The 25268-nt window shown below is 36.1% G+C and overlaps 1 protein-coding gene across 1 annotated transcript in view; it reads right to left on the reverse strand.

Moving 5' to 3' along the window:
- Nucleotides 1–23872, reverse strand: part of rabep1 (rabaptin, RAB GTPase binding effector protein 1) — a 34122-nt gene extending 10250 nt beyond the window's left edge. Inside the window, exons 1-10 of the mRNA XM_003228271.4 lie at nt 23709–23872; nt 16157–16282; nt 13739–13942; nt 11940–12100; nt 8766–8885; nt 8523–8658; nt 6849–7027; nt 5014–5142; nt 3191–3667; nt 1453–1557 (exon numbers count right to left, since the gene is read on the reverse strand). Coding sequence (XP_003228319.2) covers nt 1453–1557; nt 3191–3667; nt 5014–5142; nt 6849–7027; nt 8523–8658; nt 8766–8885; nt 11940–12100; nt 13739–13942; nt 16157–16282; nt 23709–23748 — 1677 coding nt within the window. The 5' untranslated portion in view covers nt 23749–23872. The remainder of the gene's footprint in view (nt 1–1452; nt 1558–3190; nt 3668–5013; nt 5143–6848; nt 7028–8522; nt 8659–8765; nt 8886–11939; nt 12101–13738; nt 13943–16156; nt 16283–23708) is intronic.
- Nucleotides 23873–25268: the final 1396 nt, after the last annotated feature.

Below are 25268 nucleotides of genomic sequence, written 5' to 3' on the forward strand. Positions count from 1 at the left end.
TAATCCCTCCTTATTATCCAAGATATTCGCTTATCCAAGCTTCTGCTGGCCCGTTTAGCTTGGATAAGTGAGACTCTACTGTAACAAGAAATTCTTGATAGGATTCAGTTTGTCTGGTTATGCTGGTTTGTGATGACAACTACTGTACAGTATATAATTAATGTTCTTTTTTGTTTTGTTCAACAAGAAATGTGAATTCTTCTTCATGGAAAAATAAGACATCCCCTGAAAATAAGACCCAGAGCATTTTTGGGGGCAAAAATTAATATAAGACACTGTCTTATTTTCGGGGAAACACGGTATCTTGTGTGCTGTGTCATAATAAAATAATAATAATAATAATAATAATAATAATAATAATAATAATACATCACACAGTCCTAGACACTTGGGAAGTGTTTGACTTGTGATTTTGTGAAATGAAATCCAGCATATCTATCTTGTTTGCTATGTCATAATAAAATAATAATAATAATAATAATAATGAGGGGCGGAGCATTGGAAGCGAACGGTGTTAGATCTACGCACTTCTTTCCACCGAAATGTAATTAAATCCCTATAAATCTAATTTATAGCCAGCTGAAAAGTTATCTACAAGTCTTTCGAAAGCTCAGCGCAGAAAGTGGGAGAATCTTCTCAAACTTTTCTGTGCACTTAGAGTGATAGACATAAATCAGCCAGGCACATTCCTGACTTCTCCAGCCCTCCAGCGTTCCAGAGCCATCATAAATATATAATGCTTATATTGTGCTATACTAATAATATAATATATTGTATGTACATATAACTTGTAAGCAGCCATGAGACCCCTTCGGGGTGAGAATGGTGGGATATAAATGTCCCTAATCAATCAATCAATCAATCAATCATCATGGATCAAGCTGGAGGAAACTCCGACACCCCAAAGAGGGTAATGTCGACAGATGACAAATTGGGCTATTCAAAGTCACTAATGAACGAAACAAACACATCGATTAAAAGTTTAGCATCTGAATTGGTAGAGATTAAAGCAACTTTGTCAGAAATTAAACATGCAGATGATAATGAATCAAGAATCGAGCAGTTAGAAAAAGAGACAAAGATTTTGAGAACTAAATTAATTCACTCTAAGAATCAGCAGCGACGTAGGAATATTCGTCTGAAGGGGGTGCCAGAGCATATTAAGGACTTAAGCCAGTTTGTGATAGAACTGTGTACTATGGCATAAGCCTCTCAGAAAATGATACTGAGAGAGCTGATAAATCTGCCTCCTTCAAGAATAATAAGAATCTGGGAGTCATAGTTCACCCTTATCCAGAGAGCACTGAACCCAGCCAACGAGGGATCTGGACCAAACTTCACATCCCAAAACAAACAATGCCTTCTTCTAATAACTCAGGGTTTTCAAGCTAGTTCCCAATATAAATAATTTGGTCTCCAACTGTATCTTTCAATTGTTTGAAAGGAACCAACCTGATCCCGCATCTCGGCCTCCTGGATCTGGATCCCTTGCAGTTGCTTCTCGTAATTGGAGCACATGTCGCAGCGCCGGCCCAGTTTGTTCCCGGCGTTCTGCACCTGCGGAGAACATTGTCCAAGAGGCTGAGGCTTCACGGGAGGGGATTTTATAAGAAGAAAGGCTTTGTGAATGGGTTAAAGAGAGAGACGGGGGGAGTGAAAAGACCCAAGGGACTGGGAAGAGATAGCGTTGGCAGGCAAAGCGAGAAATGAATGACATGGAAATAATGGGAGGGGGAAAATTGGTTGTGATGAGTCCCTGTCATTTCCTATCCCCAGTCACCCTTACTGTATTTTTTAAAATATATTTTTATTGAAGGGCGAGAGATAAAAAAACCAAAAACAAAGCCAAGGTGTCCATATTTATATAAAAAAGGAAATAAATAAATCTGAACAAATGGCGATATAAAAATGCAAAAGTACTTGGCAAAGAAACACACCAAAAAGCAAAAAAGCATTAGCACTGGAATTAAACACTTTGAATCAAATCGCTAGGTTAGAAGCAGCTGACATTGGTAATGTTCTAACATTACTGTTCTAACATTACATTTGTTCGCTTTTATATTGTTATGTCTGGGCATGGCCCCATGTAAGCCGCCCCGAGTCCCTTCGGGGAGATGGGGCAGGGTATAAGAATAAAGTTATTATTATTATTATCATTACTGTATTTTTAATCTCCTCCGGTAGGCTGTTAGGGATTGTGAGAGTTGAAGTCCAAAACGCCCATGCCTGGACGAAACACTAAGGTAAGAAAAAGTACCCAACAAAGTGTAATAATAATAATAATAATTTAATAATAATAATAATAATAATAATAATCCAAAAATACATCACACAGTCCTAGACACTTGGGAAGTGTTCGACTTGTGATTTTGTGAAATGAAATCCAGCATGTCTATCTGGTTTGCTGTGTCATAATAATAATAATAATAATAATAATAATAATAATAATAATAATAATAATAATACATCACACAGTCCTAGACACTTGGGAAGTGTTCGACTTGTGATTTTGTGAAATGAAATCCAGCATATCTATCTTGTTTGCTGTGTCATAATAAAATAATAATAATTTTATTCTTGTACCCCGCCTCTATCTCCCCGCAGGGACTCAGGGCGGCTTACAAATGCAAAAGAGTATACATACAAAAAAATCAAATACCGAGAATGCACAAATGAAAAATTAAAACATATGATTAAAATCAAACCATTAATAAGACAAAGTTAAAACACATAAGGATGGGCTGATCAAAGTGCACTAAGTGAGACTTGTAAACATAGAGGAAGTTGATTCATCTGCCCACTCAACAATAAGATGCCTGGCCATAATTACTTGCACTTTATTGATTATTTTCGCCATGAAACTACCTCTCCCATGTGATGTCTTTCTGCACTTTGGCCCAGATCTGTTTTAGCCTCCCGTTTTTAATATTCTATGCAGTATATTGATTTTTATGACTGTTTTACTGATGTTGATGTCTTATCGATGTGAAAAATTGTTTTTACTGTTTTATCGCTGTTATTGTATTTTTATGTCGGGCATGGCCCCATGTAACCCTCCGGAGAGATGGGGCGGGGAACAAAAATAAAGTTGTTGTTGTTATTATTATTATTATTATTATTATTATTATTATTATTATTAAAGGTGCTATAAGAACATGGGGGAGAACCCAAATGCGAGTTAAGAGCGTACCTCTTTCTGGAGCAGGTTCCACTCGATCTCGCTGACCAGGCGATACCCACTGGGAGAGACGTAGGCGTTTTCCACGCTCTGGGTGATGCTGGAGAGGAGGGAGGCCGTCTCCTCCTGCTCGGGCGTCATGGCCGTGATGGCCTTCTCCTGGTCCTTGGTGAGCATGAACCCGCCCGCGGGCATCTGCAGCGACCCCAGCGAGGCCGTGTCGAAGTTCTCCGACACCGAGTCGGCCCCCACCAGCGGCCCGAAGTCGGACTCGTCCAGGTTCCCGGCCGACTTGGCCTTGTGGTTGTAGCCCAGCGCTTTGGCCTGCAAGGAGCCCCCCGAGGCCGCGCCCAGGCTGTCCGTCGACTGCGCCCGCCGCAGACCCTCTTTGAACAGGTCCGTGTCCGACTTGAGGGATTCGCCCGAAGACAGCAGCGCGTCCGTGTCCAGGGAGTGGACCGAACCGTGGGCGCTGCTGTTTAGATGGACCTGGAATGCAGAGGATTTGCTAGATTACCTCTTAGAAAACAACAAAGCCAGCCATAATAATAATAATAATAATAATAATAATGTGTTGACCCTTCCTTGCTTAGTTTCTCCATACCTCACAACCTCTGAGGATGCCTGCCATAGATGTGGGCGAAACATCAGGAGAGAATACTTCTAGAACAAGGCCAGACAGCCCAGAAAACATACAACAACCCAATAATAATAATAATAATAACTACTGTATATACTCAAGTATAAGCCAAGTTTTTCAGCGCTTTTTTAGGACTGAAAAAGCCCCCCTTGGCTTATACTCAGGAGAGGGTCCTGGTTGGCTTCTATTTGGGTCGGCTTATACTTGAGTATATATGGTACATTTATTATTTTTCTCTATTATTATTGGTATTATTACATTTATTATTTTATTCTTATTCTTATTACATTTATTATTTTACGCTCTTATTGTTACTATTACATTTATTTTACTCTATTTTATTATTATTAATACATTTATTATTTTACTCTGTTATTATTGGTATTACATTTATTATATTATTTCATTATTACATTTATTGTAATATCTTATTATTTTATTTTATTGTTATTACATTTATTATTTTACTGTATTTATTATTATAATTACATTTATTTTACTCTATTTTTATTATTATTCATACATTCATTATTTCACTGATATTATCATTATTACATTTATTATATTATTTTATTATTACATTTATTGTAATATTTTATTATATTACATTATTTTATTTTATTGTAATTACATTTATTATTTCATTTATTATTTTTCTGTATTTATTATTATAATTACATTTATTATTTTAATAATAATAATAATAATAATAATAATAATAATAATAATAATAAGAAGAATAAGAATAAGAATAATAAGTTTATTTGTATCCCACCTCCATCTCCCCCAAAGGGGACTCGGGGCGGCTTACAGCAAAATCAAAATACAAACAATGATAAAATATAAAACATCAGGACAAAAACAAAACCAATAAAAAATATATATACACAATAAGTTTACTCTATGATTATTAAAAGGCTACATAAGCCCATTCACATTGAAGAAGATGAGAATAACAATTTAATCAGAGTTGGACAGTTTTATCTTAAATTATGTAAATATTCAAAAACATTTAACCTACTGATGCCTCAATGTAATTCTATTTGTATCTATTTTTATTCCTGAAATTTCCCACTCTCGGCTTATGCTTAAGTCAATGTTTTCCTAGTTTTTTTGTGGTAAAATTAGGTGCCTCGGCTCATATTCAGGTCGGCTTATACTCAAGTATATACGGTACTAACAACACTGGCTTTACCTCTTCGCCGGGGAACCGAGGGAGGGATTCGTCGTGAGTGACGGAGCAGCCTGTCATTCTCGATTCCTCGTCGGCGCCTTTCTGCTTGTCGTCCTTCCTTTTGTGCAATCGCTGTTGTTCTTCGTCTTCCTACAACCAAGAGTCATTCCTTTTTATCTAATTTTTCTTTTTATTTGCTTCAAGCACCATCTGTTTTATTACAGGAAATGTATACCGAAAGTCTTGACTTTCATAATAATAAAAGACAGCTTGTTCCCCTACCACGTCATTCATTTCGTGCTTCTCTTCGCTTAAGCGGGGTATAAACAACAACAACAACAATACAGTAGAGTCTCGCTTATCCAACCTTCGCTTATCCAATGCTCTGTATTATCCAATGCAGTTCGCCTTTTAGTAATCAATGGTTTCAATGCATTGTGAAGTTTTGGTGCTAAATTCGTAAATACAGTAGAGTCTCACTTATCCAACATAAACGGGCCGGCAGAATGTTGGATAAGTGAATATGTTGGATATTAAGGAGGCATTAAGGAAAAGCCTATTAAACATCAAATTAGGTTATGATTTTACAAATTCAGCACCAAAACATCATGTTAGACAACAAATTTGGCAGAAAAAGTAGTTCAATATGCAGTAATGCTATGTAGTAATTACTGTATTTACGAATTTAGCATCAAAATATCACGATATATTGAAAACATTGACTACAAAAATGTATTGGATAATCCAGAACGTTGGATAAGTGAGACTCTACTGTACAATAATTACTACATAAAATTACCGTGTATTGAACTGCTTTTTCTGTCCATTATCAGATTTGAACTGGATTATATGGCACTGTAAGGCCCTTCCACACAGCTATATAACCCAGAATGCCAAGGCAGATAACCCACAGTATCTGCTTTGACCTGGATTATCTTGAATTCATACTGCCATATAATCCAGTTCAGTGTGGATTTTATACAGTTGTGTAGAAGTTCAAAGCAGATATTATAGATATAATACATAAAATTACTGTGGTATAATAAAACAGAACAATATAATCTCTAAAACCAGGACAGTAAACAAAGAACAAAACTCTGTAAACAAGGGAATTCCAGATTTGAAACAATCAGGGCCAGCTAACACCTCCCAACAAAAGATTTCCCCCGGGAGAAAACAGCCAGGCTTTGAAGCTGAAAGGCCAATACATGCTAATCATTCTGGCTAATTAATTATTAATAATAATAATAATAATAATAAGTTTATTTATATCCCGCCTCCATCTCTCCTGAAGGGGACTTGGGACGGCTTACAGCAAAATCAAATACAAAGCAATGATAAAATATGAAACATCAAAGAACAATAACAAAACCAACAACAAAATATACACAATAACCGAAAAAAAACCCACAACGCGGTATTAAAACATCGAGTTTAAAACAATGAGGTTGCAATAGTGGATAAGCAAGGTGCACATTATGAATAACAAATTCGTAAATAGATAAAAGTGCAATAGATTCATTTAAGGTCACATTAGGTAGGGAGGAGCCCTGAATTAATATCAAGTAATTGCAGCATTCATACTTGTCTCCAACAGACAAAAAAAAAAGCAACAACCGGAAATATTGTATATCCACAAGTTTTAGGAAATAACATATACGAACGACCACCAATTCCTCAATACTTCATTTCCCATACCACCACACTTTGCCACAGCAACGCGTGGCTGGGCACAGCTAGTAAAAATATATATGAGAAGCGTCGTAGAGGCAAACGCTCTCCAAATGAGTGATCCCCTTCTTCCGACACACGCCCATCAACGAGCCAAAGGCCGCCCCGGAGAGGCAAAGACTGACCTGGTCTTTCTTCTTGAGTTCCTCCACTTGCCGCAGCTGCTCGGAGGTCAGCACCCGCTCCATCCACTGCATGTCCCGCATCAGCAAGCGCTGGGACTCCAGGAACTGGTCGTTGGCCTTTTGCCAGGTGTGTTTCAGCTGGTTGTGCTGCTGTCGCTCCTGCTCTAACAGGCGGCAGACTGCATGCGGAAAAGGGTTAAAAAAGAATGAGAAGATAATGGATACAGCCGGATTTGTTGATCAAAAATATGATTACTGCCATATATATATATATATATATATATATACACACACACACACACACCGTATATACTTGAGCAGGGGTCCCCAAACTAAGGCCCGGGGGCCGGATGCGGCCCTCCGAGGTCATTTATCTGGCCCCCGCCCTCAGTTTTATAATATAATATATTGTATATACATATAATATTACTAATAATATTACAGTATAGTGGTATAGTTCAATAAAGTAATATATAATGCTAATATTGTGCTATGCTAATAATATAATATATTGTATGTACATATAATTTGTAAGCCACTCTGAGTCCCCTTTGGGGTGAGAAGGGTGTGATACAAATGTACTAAATAAATGCAGTAAATAAATAAATAATTAATAAATACATTAACTTGACTATCTCACTGGCCAGAAGCAGGAGCATACTTCCCATTGAAATCCTGATAAATGTATGTTGGTTAAAATTATTTTTATTTTTAAATATTGTATTGTTCTTTCATTGTTGTTGTTGTTGTTTTGCACTACAAATAAGACAAATATGCAGTGTGCATAGGAATTTGTTTGTATTTTTTTTTCAAATGATAATCCGGCCCCTCAACAGTCTGAAGGATTGTGGACCGGCCCTCGGCTTAAAAAGTTTGAGGACCCCTGTACTTGAGTATAAGCTGATCAATATACGCCGAGGCACCTAATTTTACCACAAAAAACTGGGAAAACAATATATATATATGTATATACACACACACATCCCGTATATACTCGAGTATAAGCCGACCAATATAAGCCGAGGCACCTAATTTTACCACAAAACAACTGGGAAAACATTGACTCGAGTATAAGCCGAGAGTAGTAAATTTCAGAAATAAAAATAGAAAAAAAATTAGAAAAAATAAATTTCAGAAATAATGGATAGAAAATGGACAGAGCCGGATTTGTTGATCAAAAATATGATTATTGCCATACACAAACACACACACACACCCCGTATATACTTGAGTATAAGCCGACCAATATAAGCCGAGGCACCTAATTTTACCACAAAACAACTGGGAAAACTATATATATATATATATATATATATATATATATATGTATGTATGTATGTATATACACACACACACCCCGTATATACTCGAGTATAAGCCGACCAATATAAGCCGAGGCACCTAATTTTACCACAAAACAACTGGGAAAACAATATATATATATATATATATATGTATATGTATATACACACACACATCCCATATATACTCGAGTATAAGCCGACCAATATAAGCCAAGGCACCTAATTTTACCACAAAACAACTGGGAAAACATTGACTCAAGTATAAACCGAGAGTGGTAAATTTCAGAAATAAAAATAGAAAATAAATTACATTAATTGAGGCATGGGTAGGTTAAATGTTTTTGAATATTTTGCAATATATTAGGAGTACCTTCGTGAAGCTCCTTCCGCAACTTCTCAGCATCTTCTTGCAGCACGGACTTCTGGGTGTTTAGGACGGCCACGTACATCTCGAGATCAGTCCGACAGGATTTCTCGGCTTCCAAATAATGATTCAGTTCTTTCACCTGAGGGACGAAAGAAAACCCTTAAGGACGGCAGAAGAAAGACTTCATACAAAAAGTATATTGGTTTCCTATAGACAATTGTGCAAATATACATCCTCTTCACCCACCTTTGAAGCCTCTAGCTCCTTTATCCTGTCTTCGGACTCCACCAGTTTCTCTTTCAGAGTCGCAATCTCCTTCTCCATGGGCATCACCACGGAGCGGAGCTTGTCCGCATCTTCTTGAGCCTGAAACAGAAATAACGGATTTGATGAAAACATTCTTCTAGGAATCTCCAGGTCCTCCAGTGCGACTCTTATGTGGAATGTCTGGCAGAAGTCGACCACAGAGCCACACCAAACGAGCTGTATTAATAAGCCTGATTATGTAGAAGACAAATGAGGCATATTTAAAGACTGTTTAAAGGGACCATCTATATATATAAAAGAGTGATGGAATCCTGGCGACCGACAAAACAACAAAACTAAACACCCCACAACCTCGAAAATTGACAGCACAACCCCTCATCCATGCCTCTAGGTTGATACAACAAAAAGAAAAGAAAAATAAAGTCCTAATTAGAGGGAGAGGAATAATTGTTTTTATCCAATTGCTGCCAGTTAGAAGGCTAAGCTCTGCCCACTTGGTCTCCTAGCAACCCACTCAGCCCAGGGGACAGGCAAAGTTAGGCCTCTTCCACACTGCCTATAAAATACAGGCACCACCAGACAACGCCGCAGCAACGCGTGGCCGGGCACAGCTAGTTTATTCCTATATTCTCTGTGTGAACTCAGAAAGACTATTACCGTATATACTCGGAGTATAAGCTGACCCAAATATAAGCCAGGGCACCTAATTTTACCACACACAAAAAAGGGAGAACATTGACTCCAGTATAAGCCGAGGGTGGTACACTTCAGAAATAAAAATAGATACAGTACTAATAAAATTACATTAATTGAGGCATCAGTAGGTTCAATGTTTTTGAATATTTACATAAAGCTCAAATTTAAGATAAGACTGTCCAACTCTGATCCAATCATTATTCTCATCTTCTTCAATGTCAATGTCCTTATGTATCCTTTTAATAATAATAGAGTAAAATAGTACATGTAATAATAATAAATACAGGAAAATAATACATTTAATAATAAATAGAGTAAAATAATAAATGCAACAACAATAATAATAATATCAGAGTGAAATAATAAATGTCTTAATAATAAAAAATAGAGTAAAATAAATGTAATAGTAGCAACAATAATAGAGAAAAATAATAAATGTACCATATATTCTTGAGTATAAGCTGACCCAAATATAAGCCAACCAGGACCCTCACCCGAGTATAAGCCGAGGGGGGCTTTTTCAGTCTTAAAAAAGGGCTGAAAAACTAGGCTTATACTCGAGTATATACAGTATATATTTTGTTGCCCTGTTTGAACTTTTGAACTGAAGTAAAGATACAGTTACTTGTTACACAAGCCCAAGTGACATTTTATTATACTGCATATAAGATAAACCCTATTATATATAGGGTTTATCTTGATTTAGAAACTGTGGTAAAGCTTCTATTTATTTATCTCTACAACTATCAACCCAAACTGCAGTCATTTCGACAGAACTACTCAAGGTGGGACTGTAACAGGATTGAGCCATAAGCAAATTGGAGAAAGGCAAGAACTGAGTCCTTTAAAAGAGCCCAAAACCTAAATAATGCATGAGTAATTCAGCACACAAAAGAAAAAATAAGAAAGTGATGCTAGTATGAACCGGAGATCTTCTTCCACTTTGAAACTTGAACTCACAGGTCAAATACACAATACACTATGCGCCTATAACGAGTAATTAAATACACAACACAACTTGCAATTTGCTGGGAAGAAACTCACAGACGGCTTTCAAACCCAGAAACGGAATACATGTTTTAAATATCCACAGTCATGGATGTGTGATGAATGGATTGAATGAAATTGTACGATTGAGGTCTAGCTAAGGGTCTATTAAGGTCTGGCAAAGCTGAAGACGCCACCCAAAAAATAAATTGAACCTGCAAATGGCATTATGGGGAACTAAGGAGGTGAAGGAATACATTAACTCATTAATTAGCACTTTGCTAATCTACTATTACAACCACACTGTTTTTAAATTCTAGGTTTTTAATAAGTATGTTTTTATTCTTTTTGGTTAATGTACAAATATTACAATTGGTGCATGTTATTGTTTATTGATGTATCGTATATTGTTATTGTTTTGTATGTGATATTTCTGTGAGCCGCCCCGAGTCCCCTCCGGGGGAGATGGTGGCGGGATACAAATAAACTTTATTATTATTATTATTATTATTAACTGTGGCATGGAAAGTGCTAATGAGAAACCCAGAGAACTGACCAGAGAACTTTGAGTATAAACAACATCGGTTTAGAATTAGATAGTCCAAAACAACAACAACAATAATAATAATATAATAATAATTTTATTTTTATACCCCGCCACCATCTCCCCAGAGGGACTCGGGGCGGCTCACAGATATAAAACAAGCATAAATGGTATCAAATACAAAAACACACACAAATAAAATTAAAAGGGATAAAATAAAATCACAGTCATTATAAAATGGCATTATGGGGAACTAAGGAGGTGAAGGAATTCATTAACTGTAGCATGGAAAGTGCTAATGAGAAATCCAGAGAACTGACCAGAGAACTTTGGGTATAAACAACATTGGTTTAGAATTAGATAGTCCAAAACAACAACAACAACAACAATAATAATATAATAATAATAATTTTATTTTTATACCCTGCCACCTTCTCTCCGAAGGAACTCGGAGCGGCTTAAGAAAGAAGTTAAACAATTTATCTGTTCTGGGATTGATGAGGCTCTAGCAAGCTGGAGCTGAATGACAGAGCTTATCCAAACAACCAAGTAAATAAATGCATAACAGAAAGTTCTACAAAAAATGAGACCCTTTTTCTTTTCCAAAGTGTGCCCGATCTGCGAGGAATGCAGCATTTGAAAACCCACCTCCTTCCAAGAAGGATGGTGAATATGAATGAGTGAATGAATGGATTATGAATGAAAGAAGCCTGAACAACTGAATGAAGAAGAATGGTGAGTATGAATGTTGAATGTATGTGAGTGAATGCTGAATATATTTCTCTGTGTAACCAATATATAGCTATTATAAAACCCTGGAGTACTGGAGTCTGTGTGTCCACTTCTGTCTCTGAAAGTACCCGAAATATTCTCTCCCACTGAAAAAGAACATTTTAAGGTTCAAAAAGGATTCATGAGAGAGGTACCTTCTTCATTTCGTTCTCCAGGTTCTCCTCTTCTTGGCCTTCCGACAGCCTCCTCCTCAGCTCCATGATTTCCCGTTCCACGTTCTCCCGGTACTGGTTCCACTGGGCTCGCTCTTGCTCCAGCCTGTGATGAAACTGGTGTTCATAGTCACGGACAGTTTCTGTTTAATAACAACGATAACAAGTTGCCAATCGCTTGTTGAAACGCCCCCGAAACGTCGTCTTTCTTTACAGAACAAGCTCATCAAAACACTGCTTACGTATCTTAGAAGAAGATCCCAACAATTGGAAACCTCCGCTAGTGACAACACAGCAACTAGACCTCATTCAGGTGCCACACAACATTAGTTCTGAAGGAGCTACAAACCAATACACATCCGTCGCTTGCAATATATGATATATTTATCTCTCATCTTACCCTCCCTTATCAGTATTTACTTTTCCAAAGCCTCCCTCGCTCTTAACCAAGGGAATGTTTTGAAAAGGGAAAGAAGCCCTTGCAAGTCAGGAAAAAGAATTAATCTTATAAAAGCATTTTCCCCTGAAATATTTGTTAATCTCTCCTACAGATAGATGTATAGGCATTTCCCCTTGCCAGCTTTTGCAATCCCTATGTACTTATATATCTATATGTATACATCTATATATATAAAAGAGTGATGGCATCACGGCGACCCACAAAACAACAAAACTACAGGCCCCCCAACCTCGAAATTTGACAACACAACCCATCATCCGCGGCTCTAGGTTGATACAACAAAAAGAAAAGAAAAATAAATTCCTAATTAGAGGGAGAGGAATAATTGCTTTTATCCAATTGCTGCCAGTTAGAAGGCTAAGCTCCTCCAACTTGGTCTCCTAGCAACCCAATAAAAAATAATAAAAAACACTAAAATTAATACAATAAAATACTATAATAACAGAAAATAACTAAAAATAATACAAGAAAATAATAAAATATAATAAAAAGATAACTTACAATAAAATTAATAAAAAAATACAAATAACGTCAAATAAAAATTACACAATTTTTAACCAATACCACCACCACTTTGCCACATCAATGCGTGGCCGGGCACAGCTAGTCATTTTATATATGAATTTTCCCCTCACAAGTTTGCAAGTCTCTGCAAATCCTATATAGATATAATTATTATATAACAAGAGATGTCTAATAATAATAATAACTTTATTTTTATATCCCGACCCATCTCCTCGAAGGGAGTCGGAGCGGCCATGCCCGACAACAATACAATAACAGCAATAAAACAATAAAACAAGGTCAGCAATAAAACAATGTCATATCAATAAAAACATAACATCAATGAACAGTTATAAAAGTCAGCGCATGGCATAAAATGGTTAAAAACAGAGCTAAAAACGTGGAGCTGGGCCCAGAGGAAAAACTTCAGCGTGGTAGAGGTAGTTACACAATTTAAAATCAATAAAGTGCTAAATAATTGTGGCCAGGCAACCTAATATCACATGAGCGGGAAAATCAACCCTATAATAATTAGCCCTCAAACGCTTTTTGGAAGAGCCAGGTCTTAAGGCTCTTCCGGAAGGAGAGTAGGGTAGGGGCCTGCCTGATCTCCCTAGATAGATATGAATATAGATATATAGGGCTTGCAAATATTACAGGATGGAAATGTACACACAAATATATAGGCATGTCCAGATATGAATATAGATATAAAGGCCTTGCAAATATTGCAGGGGAAATGCACATACACACACACATATATAGAGAGAGATGTCTAGATAACCTACTGATGCCTCATTATTTCCTTCTGTCCTACCTTTCATTATCGCCTGCAGCGAAGCCACTTCTTCCTGCCATTGCCTCTTCACCTCGTCGATGGCCTCTTGCTTCGTATTTTCGGAAACGGTCGCAATGGCTTTGATGTTCTCCATTTCGGCCTGGGCGTCCATGAGCTGCGTTCGCAGCTGCTCCACGTCATCCTGGGCTGCTTGCAATATGCTATTTTGCCTCTTCAGGTCCTCTGGGAGGAGAAAACAAAAGAGAGAAGAGTTCCATTAAATAAAATGTCGTTTATTTGGGGTGTTGTGCAGTTTCCGGGCTGTATGGCTGGGTTCTAGCAGCGTTTTCTCCTCCTGACGTTTTGCCTGCATCTGTGGCTGGCATCTTCAGAGCATCTGATGGTGGTAAAGAAAGTGGAATATATAATATACCTATAGAATGATATCCAGGGTGGGAGGAAATAACCATTGTCTAGAGTAAAAGGTGCAATTAGCAAGCTAGATTCTCAGATTCATGAAATCCTAGCGATGGAGGAGGCCCCAAGGGCCATGCAGTCCAACCCCCTGCAGGGATGGATCTATCTGTCCATCCATCTATCTACCCATCTAGATACCTAGCCATCCATCTATCTACCCATCTATCTATCTATCCTACCTACCCATCTATCTATTCATCCATCTCTCTATCTATCCATTCATCCACCCACCCACACAACTATCTATCTACCAATCTATCAGTCCATCTAGCTACCTACCCATCTATCTATCCATCCATTCCCCCACTTATCCATTTATTGATTTATTTATTTGGGACATTTCTATACCACCTTTCTCTGAAGACCCAAGGCATTTTACAGCAGCAATTACACACAAATATAAAAATAACCATCAAACACGTCCGTCAAATCCCTCACTGTCCTATCTACCTCTCTACTCATCTCTCTATCTTCCCATCTATTTATCTATCCATCCATCTATCTACTCATCTACCCAGCCATCTATCTATCAATAATAGTAGTAGTAGTAATTTATAATAATTTATATCCCATCCCCTCTCCCCAAGGGGTCTTGGGGCGGCTTACGACAAGATCAAACAATGTACATAATATCAGACACACTTACAATCCAAAAAAGGTTAAATCAAAACCAACAAATCAGAAAATTTATTTATTTATTTATTTATTTCCGGTATTTCTACCCCGCCTTTCTCCCCTGGGGGACTCAGGGTGGCTTACAAATTGGCAACACAGTGCCATCACATCAACAATACAATACAAAAGGCATTAAAAACTAAAAACATTTAAAACATCATAAAAATCAATATACAATAATAAAACATTACCATGCACCGAGGTAATGTCCTTTCATTCACTAGACCTTGTTAATCCGGATAAAAGATAAATCACAATACATAGAAGAAAAATAAATCCCAATAAACGAATTAATTACAACTCATAAGCATCACCCATATAAATATAAAAGCTTTACAATAATTAAGACATATAGTACCACTAAAAACATGACAGAACTTATCCATCTACCTACCTACCTACGTACCTCATACCTACATACCTACCAATCTATCATAGAATCCTAGAGTCAGAAGGGACTCCAGGGGCCATGCAGTCTAACCCCCATATGTATGTTTCTATCTGTCTGTCCGTCCATCCATCTACTCATCTATCTATCACATTGTCAGACTATAATATCCCAGCTCCATGCATTCATTGCATGTACATCCTGCAAATCGTGTGTGTGTGTGTGTGTATATATATATATATATATATATATATATATATAATTTATTTATATTTATTATAAATTTATTATATTTATATATATATATCTCCTCCACTTGCTTGACTAACATCAGATCCTCTGAAGATGCCAACCACAGATGCAGGAGAAATTAATGAAGGAGAAAATGCTGCAAGAACACGGCCATACAGCCCGGAAACTGCACAACACCCCAGTGATTCCGGCCTTGAAAGTCTTTGACAACACATAGTATTTCTATCTACATAACCAAAACTGGAATTTCCAGCCTTCTGTAGAAGGGCTTTGAGGTGAGGGAGTTCCTGAGAGCAGTTTCCAATCAGTTGTTGCTTCCTGAGATGTTTACTAAACTCCTATACAAAGTAGCCAAGCTAAATATAACTGGAAGTGTAACTAGATACTGTCAACCTAATCCGCAGGTGTTAGGTGGCCTGCGCACATCAAAAGGCTGGAAGTGTTGTACACAAACACAATTTGCTCCGTGTTGAAACATCTCCTGAGCTCTTTTGGGGGTCTGGTCAAAGGGATGGTCTTTGGTCATAACCACAAGGCAGGAAATTCACGTCAGCTTACAAATGTGATCAAACCGCCTTGGCAATTCTGTCTCACTCAATTAAAAATAGCTCATGACTCTCCACATTTTTTTTTTTACAATCGATTCAGAAAATGTTGAGCCTTACCTTCTTTCGCGAGATACAGCTCTTTAAATTTCGCCCTCTTTTGATTGAATTCTTGCTCGAGATGCTGTTTTGTAACAAGGAATTCGGCATTGACTTTTTCCAGTTCGGCCACTCGCTGGAGGAGAGCTACATAGGAGTCAATGAAAAGCTCTGTGAGAACTTTAAAACAGCAACATGGATTTTAACGGAGCATTATTATTATTTATACCTAGTAACATGCTATGCTAAAAATATTATAAAAATATTATATATATATATATATATATATATATATATATATATATATATATATAAAATATACAATCATATAAGATAATATAATATGTCGTATATACATATTCTCCTAATACACTACAGCACTTTATTATATACCTCATCAGATTTTAATTATGCACTCCCCACACTACTGCCCAGTCTTTACTATTTTAATTCGTTATATGGTTTTAATTGGCGGTTTTATTTATTACATTATTGTCTAATATGGTGTAATTTTGTGTAATTTTAATGTTGATGATACTTGTTTTTGTTTTGAATGTATTTTATCTTGTTTTATTGTGGAAATTTGGGCTTGGCCCCATGTTAGCTGCCCTGAGGCCCTGCAGGGAGATGGAGGTGGGATACAAAAATAAAATAATAATAATAAAATATTGATAACATTATGATGTATTACAATATCCTCATCATAATACAATATAGTAATATTTATTATATATTATATATTACATGTAATATTACTAATAATATTACAGTATAGTGGTATAGTACAATATAGCAATATATAAAGCTGATATTGTGCTATGCTAATAATATAAAATATTGTATTTACTTATAATTTGTAAGCTGCTCTGAGTCCGCTTTGGGGTGAGAATGGCAAGATATAAATGTAGTAAATAATAATAATAATAATAATAATAATAATAATAATACCCCACTTGAGTCTCCCCACAAATGCAAGCAAATAATTAGAACAAATCATTATGTAAACATGGTGATGCCATTGGTGGGCGTTTAGTTGAGAAAGACAGATAGGAAAGGCTTGATTTTTCTCTTTAGCCTCCATTCTAGTCCATTTATTTTGTGAGCAGAACACGGCTGTATGTATATGCATGCCTGCCTTCAAGTGCTCAACTTGAATTTGGTTCCAATAGATGATTTTGACATCTTTTAATATATTCTAAGGTTAATCTAAACTTGTCGCTTGCTTGGTTTGTACCCAGTGCATTCAGGAAAAGCTCCTGTTGCTATTAATTTATAAATAGGTTCAGCGCTCAAAAATAATCTTATTGATAATCAGCTTTGCCTTAGTTCTCGAGCGGTCACTGTGTACTTCACAGAGACAGAAATGCTGGCATAGACACTACTAAAATCTGGCAGGTTGCAGAGTATTTGGGGTGTGTGTATATAAATATATATATGGTAGAACTGATATTATTTCAAATTTTCCTTTCCTGGGTTTTGTAAAAGTCAAGCAACATAGAAACGTATTGATATTTAGACTTATAAAGAAAGATTTTGACAAGGAAGATTTAATAGGGAAACAAAATTGCCGCTTTGAGTCTCCTTGTGGAGAGAAAAAGTGAGGTATAAATAAACATCATAATAATAATAATAATAATAATAATAATAATAATAATAATAAATTCAAATACTAATAATAGATACATAGCTGCTTTGAATCTCCTTGTGGAGAGAAAAGCGGGGCATAAATAAACATAATAATAATAATAATACATTTTAATATTAATAATAGATACACAGCTGCTTTGAGTCTCCTTGTGGAGAGAAAAGCGGGGTATAAATAAACATAATAATAATAATAATAATAATAATAATAATAATAATAATAATAATACAGTTTAATACTAATAGATACATAGCTGTTTTGAGTCACCTTGTGGAGAGAAAAGTGGGGTATAAATAAACATAATAATAATAATGATACAGTTTAATACTAATAATAGATACACAGCTGTTTTGATTCTCCTTGTGGCGAGAAAAGTGGGGTATAAATAAACATAATAGTAATAATTATTATTATTTATGTTTGCTGTGTCATACAATAAAATAATATTAATATGAAGTTCCCCTTTCCAACTCATGTTGAGGCAGGCGTTATATTGCAAGGGTCAGAAGAATAATATAAATGGCCATGTCTGCAAAATTAAATGGCTGACTCAAATTCTAAAATGAGGAATTTGAGGAACTGATTCATGATTTCAAATCATGGCTGCATTGCCCCAGCAACAAGTTTGGCAGAAGAAACGAAGAGATATCCAAAATGGACTCGAAGCGAAGTTGATAAATACGACTAGAATAATCAAACATACAGTGAACTGCATTTATCCCTATATGGTAGGACTGCGAAAAGCTACAAAAAAATTTCACAAATTAAGATGGAGGAAATATTGGGGATCAAAACAGAGTTGAACAAAAAAAAATCCCAAATTATTTACTCAGAAAATAGAAAGTAAAGGTGAGAAGAATGGGTCGCAATAATAAAATACATGATCACAGCAAAACCCTTATTATTATAATAACTTTTATTCTTATACCACGCCTCCATCTCCCGAAAGGACTCGAGGCAGCACACAAGGGGACAAGCCCAACAACAACGTAGGTTAAAACACAATCCATGAATTAAAACAATGTAACAATATAAATATAAAACAACATAAACACATCAATTACTTTAAAACCTGGTCATAAAATCTAGCGGTCTGTTTATGATTCATGCAGGAGAAAAACCAAGCCATTCAGCTTAAATAACGACAAAATAGTATCATTCTGACTCTTTATTCTTCTCTTTTATTTTTTGTTACAGGGATATGACAATTCCTTTGACTTTATTTTGCTCTATTCATACCCAGGAAGTTCCTATCAATTCCTTATAATAAACAGAATCAAATATCATTATTTTACACTCGTCATTTTACTGCCACTCCTGCTTTCATCTTGCAATTTAATCCCCTTTAACCAAATGTATTATTTAATCAAGTTTCATCATGCTTTAATTTATTTTAGTTAACTATTACAGGAGTTTTAACATAGTAATTTTAGTGTCTATTTGTCTGTGTATTTTTGTTTTTGTATTTTACTGTTGATATGGTTAGTGGACCGATCAATAAACAGATCTCTCTCTCTCTCTCTCTCTCTCTCTCTCAGTGGCCAATATTAAGCAAATGATTACCGGAAATGTAGCCATATTGCATGCTACAGTTATCAGAACAAGATCAAAGACACTAAATAGCTGTTTTGAATGTACTCAGTTACCTTGTATCTTATTAAATCAGCTCATGTTGCATGAATGGAATGTATATGCTTTTTATTTCTATTTAAATGTGATGCCTTATTTGGAATCCCCTCTTAGCTCAATGTTGGAGTCGAAATGGAAAGAGCCAGAGTACAAGGGAAAAGAAAATATAAGGAAATGAATCAAACAATCTTAATAACTGAACAAATAAAATAAAGAGCAGAGGTATAACTGTTCCTGGGGAGAGGGAGGAAGAGGGAAGGGGCTAAATTGGATATGTGTCAGTAGCAGATAAGTATGGAAATGTAAAAGATAGGAAAACAGGAATCATCAGAATGTTATGAGAATACAGTAGAGTCTCACTTATCCAACGTAAACGGGCCAGCAGAACGTTGGATAAGCGAATATGTTGGATAATAAGGAGAGGTTAAGGAAAGGCCTATTAAACATCAAATTAAGTTGTGATTTTGCAAATGAAGCACCAAAACATCATTTTATACAACAAATTTGACAGAAAAAGTAGTTCAATACACAGTAATGCTATGTAGTAATTACTGTATTTACAAATTTAGCACCAAAATATTATTTATTTATTTACATTACTTTTACCCCGCCTTTCTCTCCTAGGAGACTCAAAGCGGCTTACAATAAATAGGCAAAAATTCAATGCCTAAAAACAATGTGACAACAACAATTCATATAAAACAATCTACAAAACAACAGTTCATATAAAACAGATACCATTACAAAATAAAAACAAATTATATAAAAATTTTAAGAATGTCCAAGATTAAAATCCATTCATCCAGAATCCTCAAGTCTTCATCCAGAATCCTCAAGTCAAAGTATCATGATATATTGAAAACATTGACTACAAAAATGCGTTGGATAATCCAGAATGTTGGATAAGCGAGTGTTGGATAAGTGAGACTCTACTGTATATGGAAAAATGCTTTGCAAAGGTGACTGCGACAATGTCATGAAAACATTTGATTATATTGTAGAAAGGCTAACATCTAGGAAGCTTAAGCAGCAACTAAGAAGGGTTTAAATGCACAGCCTGGTTCTTCTTGCAAAAAAAAAAAGACCCTTTAACAGGCCAAATAAATTACCATTTTAAGTTCTTTAAAAATGGGGATAAGAAGAAAAAAGGAAGAACTCCCACAATCCCCAACCACTGGCCATACTGATTGGCTCTTGTGGAAGCTGGAGATGCAGAATATCAAACTGGTTGTTTTCACAGAGGAGGATAGTAACATCGATAAAGACTTCCATGCTCTATGCTCCATGTATACATTTCACGTTCGGCTTTTTATCTGTTGGTGTTTTTTGATTATCGTTATCGGATACATTACGCAACAGCCTTCGGCCGCAAAGCAGTAAACCCGACTTGCTTTCGCGCGTTTTCATGACATTTTGGGTTTGTCTTATCAAATATTGCCCAATGAAGATGCAAACAGGCTGAGGACGTTGCCATAGAGGGGAGCAAGAAGTCTCCAGGGTGAAGGATGAAGAAGCAGGAAGAGGAGCCTTACAATCTTATCAGTGGAGGGTAAACAGCACAATTATCATGAACAAGAGAGGTTCTGTAGGCCTCTTCTTAAGTTGAATTTGTATGTAAGTCAGAACAGGGACATTTCTTAAGTGTAACTTGTTGTTGGTATTATTATTATTTATACCCCACTTTTTCACTCCAAAAAAGGAGACAAAGAGTGGCTACATATCTATCATTAGTATTAGAATGTATTATTATTATGTTTATGTCTATTTATATCCTAATTTTCTCTCCACAAAAGAGACTCAAAGCAGCTGTGCATCTATTATTATTGGAATGTATTATTATTTTATTTTATATACATGTAATATTGATAATAATATTATAATGTAATACAATATAATACTAATAATACAATATGCAATAACATGCTATGCTAGTTTTATATATATGTATATATATGTATGTATGTATATATATATACACACACACACACATATATGTGTGTGTGTTTATATATAAATATATATATACAATATAATTTACAATAATATGTAATAATTATAACATATTGTATATACATAGAATATTCATAATATTATATTGTAATACGATATAATACTAATAATACAATATAATAATATTAATTATATATCATATTTTACATGTAATATTACTAATAATATTACAATATGTTGATACAGTACAATATAGTAATTTGTTACCAGTATTGTACTATACTAATATAATATTGTATGTAAATTTAATTTGTAAGCCGCTCTGAGTCCCCTTCGGGGTGAGAAGGGCGGCATATAAATGTAGCAAATAAATAAATAAATAAATAAATATAATAATATTATATATATATTATTTATTACACGTAATATTACTGGTGATATTACAATATAGTGGTGTGGTGCAATATGCTGGTATATAGTGCTAGTGTTGTACTGTGCTAGTGATATAATAAATTGTATATAAATATTATTTGTAAGCCGCTCTGAGTCCTCTTCGGGGTGAGAAGGGCAGGATATAAATGTAGCAAATAAATAAATACATAAATAAATTATTATTATTATTATTATTATTATTATTATTATTTATACGCTGCTTTTCTCTCCACAAAGGAGACCCAAAGCGGCTATGTATCTGTTATTAGTATTAGAATGTATTATTATGTTCAATGTTTATTTATATCCTGTTTTTTCTCTCCACAAAGGAGTCTCAAAGCAGCTACATATCTATTATTAGTATGAGAATGTAGTATTACTATTATGTTTATTTATAGTCAGCTTTTCTATCCACAAGAAGACTCAAAGTGGCTATCTATTATTTTTATTAAATTTTTATTGAATTTTGTAACACAGAAAAAAGGGGGGATAGCGAGAGAAAGAGCTAATGTGTATATGTATACATATAAAATATTTATTTATTATTAAGGTTTTGTTATGCTTATTATTATTTATTAAGGTCATATTATGCTTAATTATTCATTTATACAGTAATAAAAGGTTTTGTTAATTTACAATAATATATAATATATTGTATATATATATAATATTGATGATAATATATTGCAATATGATATACAGTAGAGTCTCATTTATCCAAGCTTCACTTATCCAAGGTTCTGTATTATCCAAGGCAGTCTGCCTTTTAATACTCATTGTTTTTGTAGTAAATGTTGCCATGTTTTGGTGCTAAATTCATAAATACAGTAATTACTATTGTGTATTGAATTGCTTTTATTGTCAATTTCTTATAAAACATGATGTTTTGGTGCTTAACTTGTAAAATCATAATGTAATTTTATGTTTAATAGGCTTTTTTCTCAATCCCTCCTTATTATCCAAGATTTTCACTTATCCAAGGTTCTGCCGGCCCATTTATCTTGGATAAGTGAGACTCTACTGTAATACTAATTAATATAATATAATATTAATTATATATTACATATAATATTACTAATAATATTACAGTATATTTCTATAGTACAATATAGTAATTTAATGCCAGTATTGTGCTATGCTAAAAATATAATATAGTAAGTAAATTTAATTTGTAAGCCACTCTTGAGTCCCGTTCGGGATGAGAAGGGCGGGATATAAATGTAGTAAATAAAATATGCTTATTTTTTATTAAGGTCTTATTATGCTTATTAATTAATTATTATTAATAAGGTTTTGTTATGCTTATTACTTATTATTCTTTACGAAGGTCTTATTATGCTTATTTATTTATTATTATTACAGTTTTGTAATGCTTATTATTGTTTATGATTAAGTGAGTCCCGTTCGGGATGAGAAGGGCGGGATATAAATGTAGTAAATAAATAAAATATGCTTATTTTTTATTAAGGTCTTATTATGCTTATTAATTTATTATTATTATTAAGGTTTTTTGTTAAGCTTATTACTTATTATTCTTTACTAAGGTCTTATTATGCTTATTACTTATTATTCTTTACGAAGGTCTTATTATGCTTATTTATTAATTATTATTACAGTTTTGTAATGCTTATTATTGTTTATGATTAAGGGTTTTATATATGCTTATTTATAATTATTATTATTTATTAAGGTTTTCTTGCAAGCCTTATGACGGCTCTCAGGGGCGCAGAAATGCGGAAGACATTTTATTATTATTATTATTAATCCTTCATTGGAGGCACGAAGGCCTAACACATCTCTAATGCGGGGATAATAAGTATAGCGAAGGGTTCGGCCTAGTCCTGACGGGGGCAGGAAGGCCTTGAGGCCTACTTCTCTCCCTCCCGGCCTCCCGTCACCCTTTTCTCCGTCTCTCACCATCCGCCGTCGGCTCCGAGGCGGGCCCGGCCTGGGCCATGGCTTCGGCTTCGGCTTCGCCTCCGCCTCCTCCGTCCCAATCCGTCACGCCGAGGCCGGCTTCGCCGCGACGTCAAAGGAATGAGGCGAAACTGAGGGCATCGCGCATGCGCCGGGAGAAAGGGCGGGGCCAAGCCCTGAAAGGCTGGCGCGCGATTGGCCTCGATGGCCCGGTGGGGCGGGGCCAAGGAGGAAAAAAACCGGAGCGGGCTTCTGCGCATGCGCTACCCGAGGCGAGTTCTGTCAGTAGAACACGGCCAAGGGATGGGACTTGGAAGGGAGCTGTGCGCATGCGCCACCGAGTCCTCAAGAGACGAGTTCTCACAATAGAGCTGCCAAGAGATGGGACTTGGAAGGGAGCTCTGCGCATGCGCCACCGAGTCCTCACACTAGAACTACCAAGAGATGGGACTTGGAAGGGAGCTCTGCGCATGCGCTACCGAATCCTCACAATAGAACTACCAAGAGATGGGACTTGGAAGGGAGCCCTGCGCATGCGCTGGACGAAAGGGCGGGGCCGCGTTCTGACAGCCTGGCGCGCGATTGGCTCCGGGGGAAAAACGGAAGAGGCTCTTGCGCATGCGCCACCCGATCCCCCAAAGAGAGGCGAATTCTGACAGTAACAGAGCCAAGGGACGGGATAGAGGAGGGAACTGTGCGCATGCGCGGCGAGTTCTGACAGAACAGCCCGAGATGGGAGGGAACGGCTGTGCGCATGCGCCACCCGCAGTGGCGGCGATTGGAGCCGCGTGAGGGAAAGAACGGGCGCCATTTTTCTTTGCCTGGAAAACATGGAGTCCGTGTATTTCACCCGGATAGCATCATATTTGGTACATAAACATGTACTAATTGTACCAAGTTATAATTGTTAATTGTTGTTTACTGCTCATGGCAGGCCTGGGCCAACTTGGGCCCTCTCTTCAGGTGTTTTGGACTTCAACTCCCACAATTCCTGACCGCCTCAGCCCGTCTCAAGCAGCTTGTTGCTGGACACTGCATATAATTTGAGAGCACAGAAATGCTGGACCACGTTCACAACCACCACGTCAGACGACACAGAGAAGCCACGGAAATCCACAAGAGGCAGGTGGGCAATGTCAACAAAGGAGGAAACCGTGCAAAATGAACACAATCTGGCTACCAGGATTTAAAAAAACTAAAAAAATCTGGACAGTAAATAAAGAACAGAACTCAGAAAACAGGGGAACTCAAGGCAGGACACAATCAGGGCCAGCTGACATCTCCCAACAAAGGATTTCCCCAGGCTTTGAAGCTGCAAGGCCATTCAATGCTAACCCCCTTCTAGAGTTTATACTTTTATCCCCTGCATGTCCAGTTATTATTATTATTATTATTGCCTTCTTTTAACTTATTGTTGTTGTTGTTTATGTTTTTATGTATTTATTATGCTTAATTTTACTGGTTGTATTTTAATCTGTTGTTGTCTGGGCTAGTCCCCATCTGAGCCGCCCGGAGTCCCTTTGGGGAGATGGTGGCGGAATACAAAAAATAAATTATTAT

This window comes from Anolis carolinensis, unplaced genomic scaffold, assembly GCF_035594765.1.
Source record: "Anolis carolinensis isolate JA03-04 unplaced genomic scaffold, rAnoCar3.1.pri scaffold_7, whole genome shotgun sequence".
Lineage (NCBI taxonomy): Eukaryota > Metazoa > Chordata > Lepidosauria > Squamata > Dactyloidae > Anolis > Anolis carolinensis.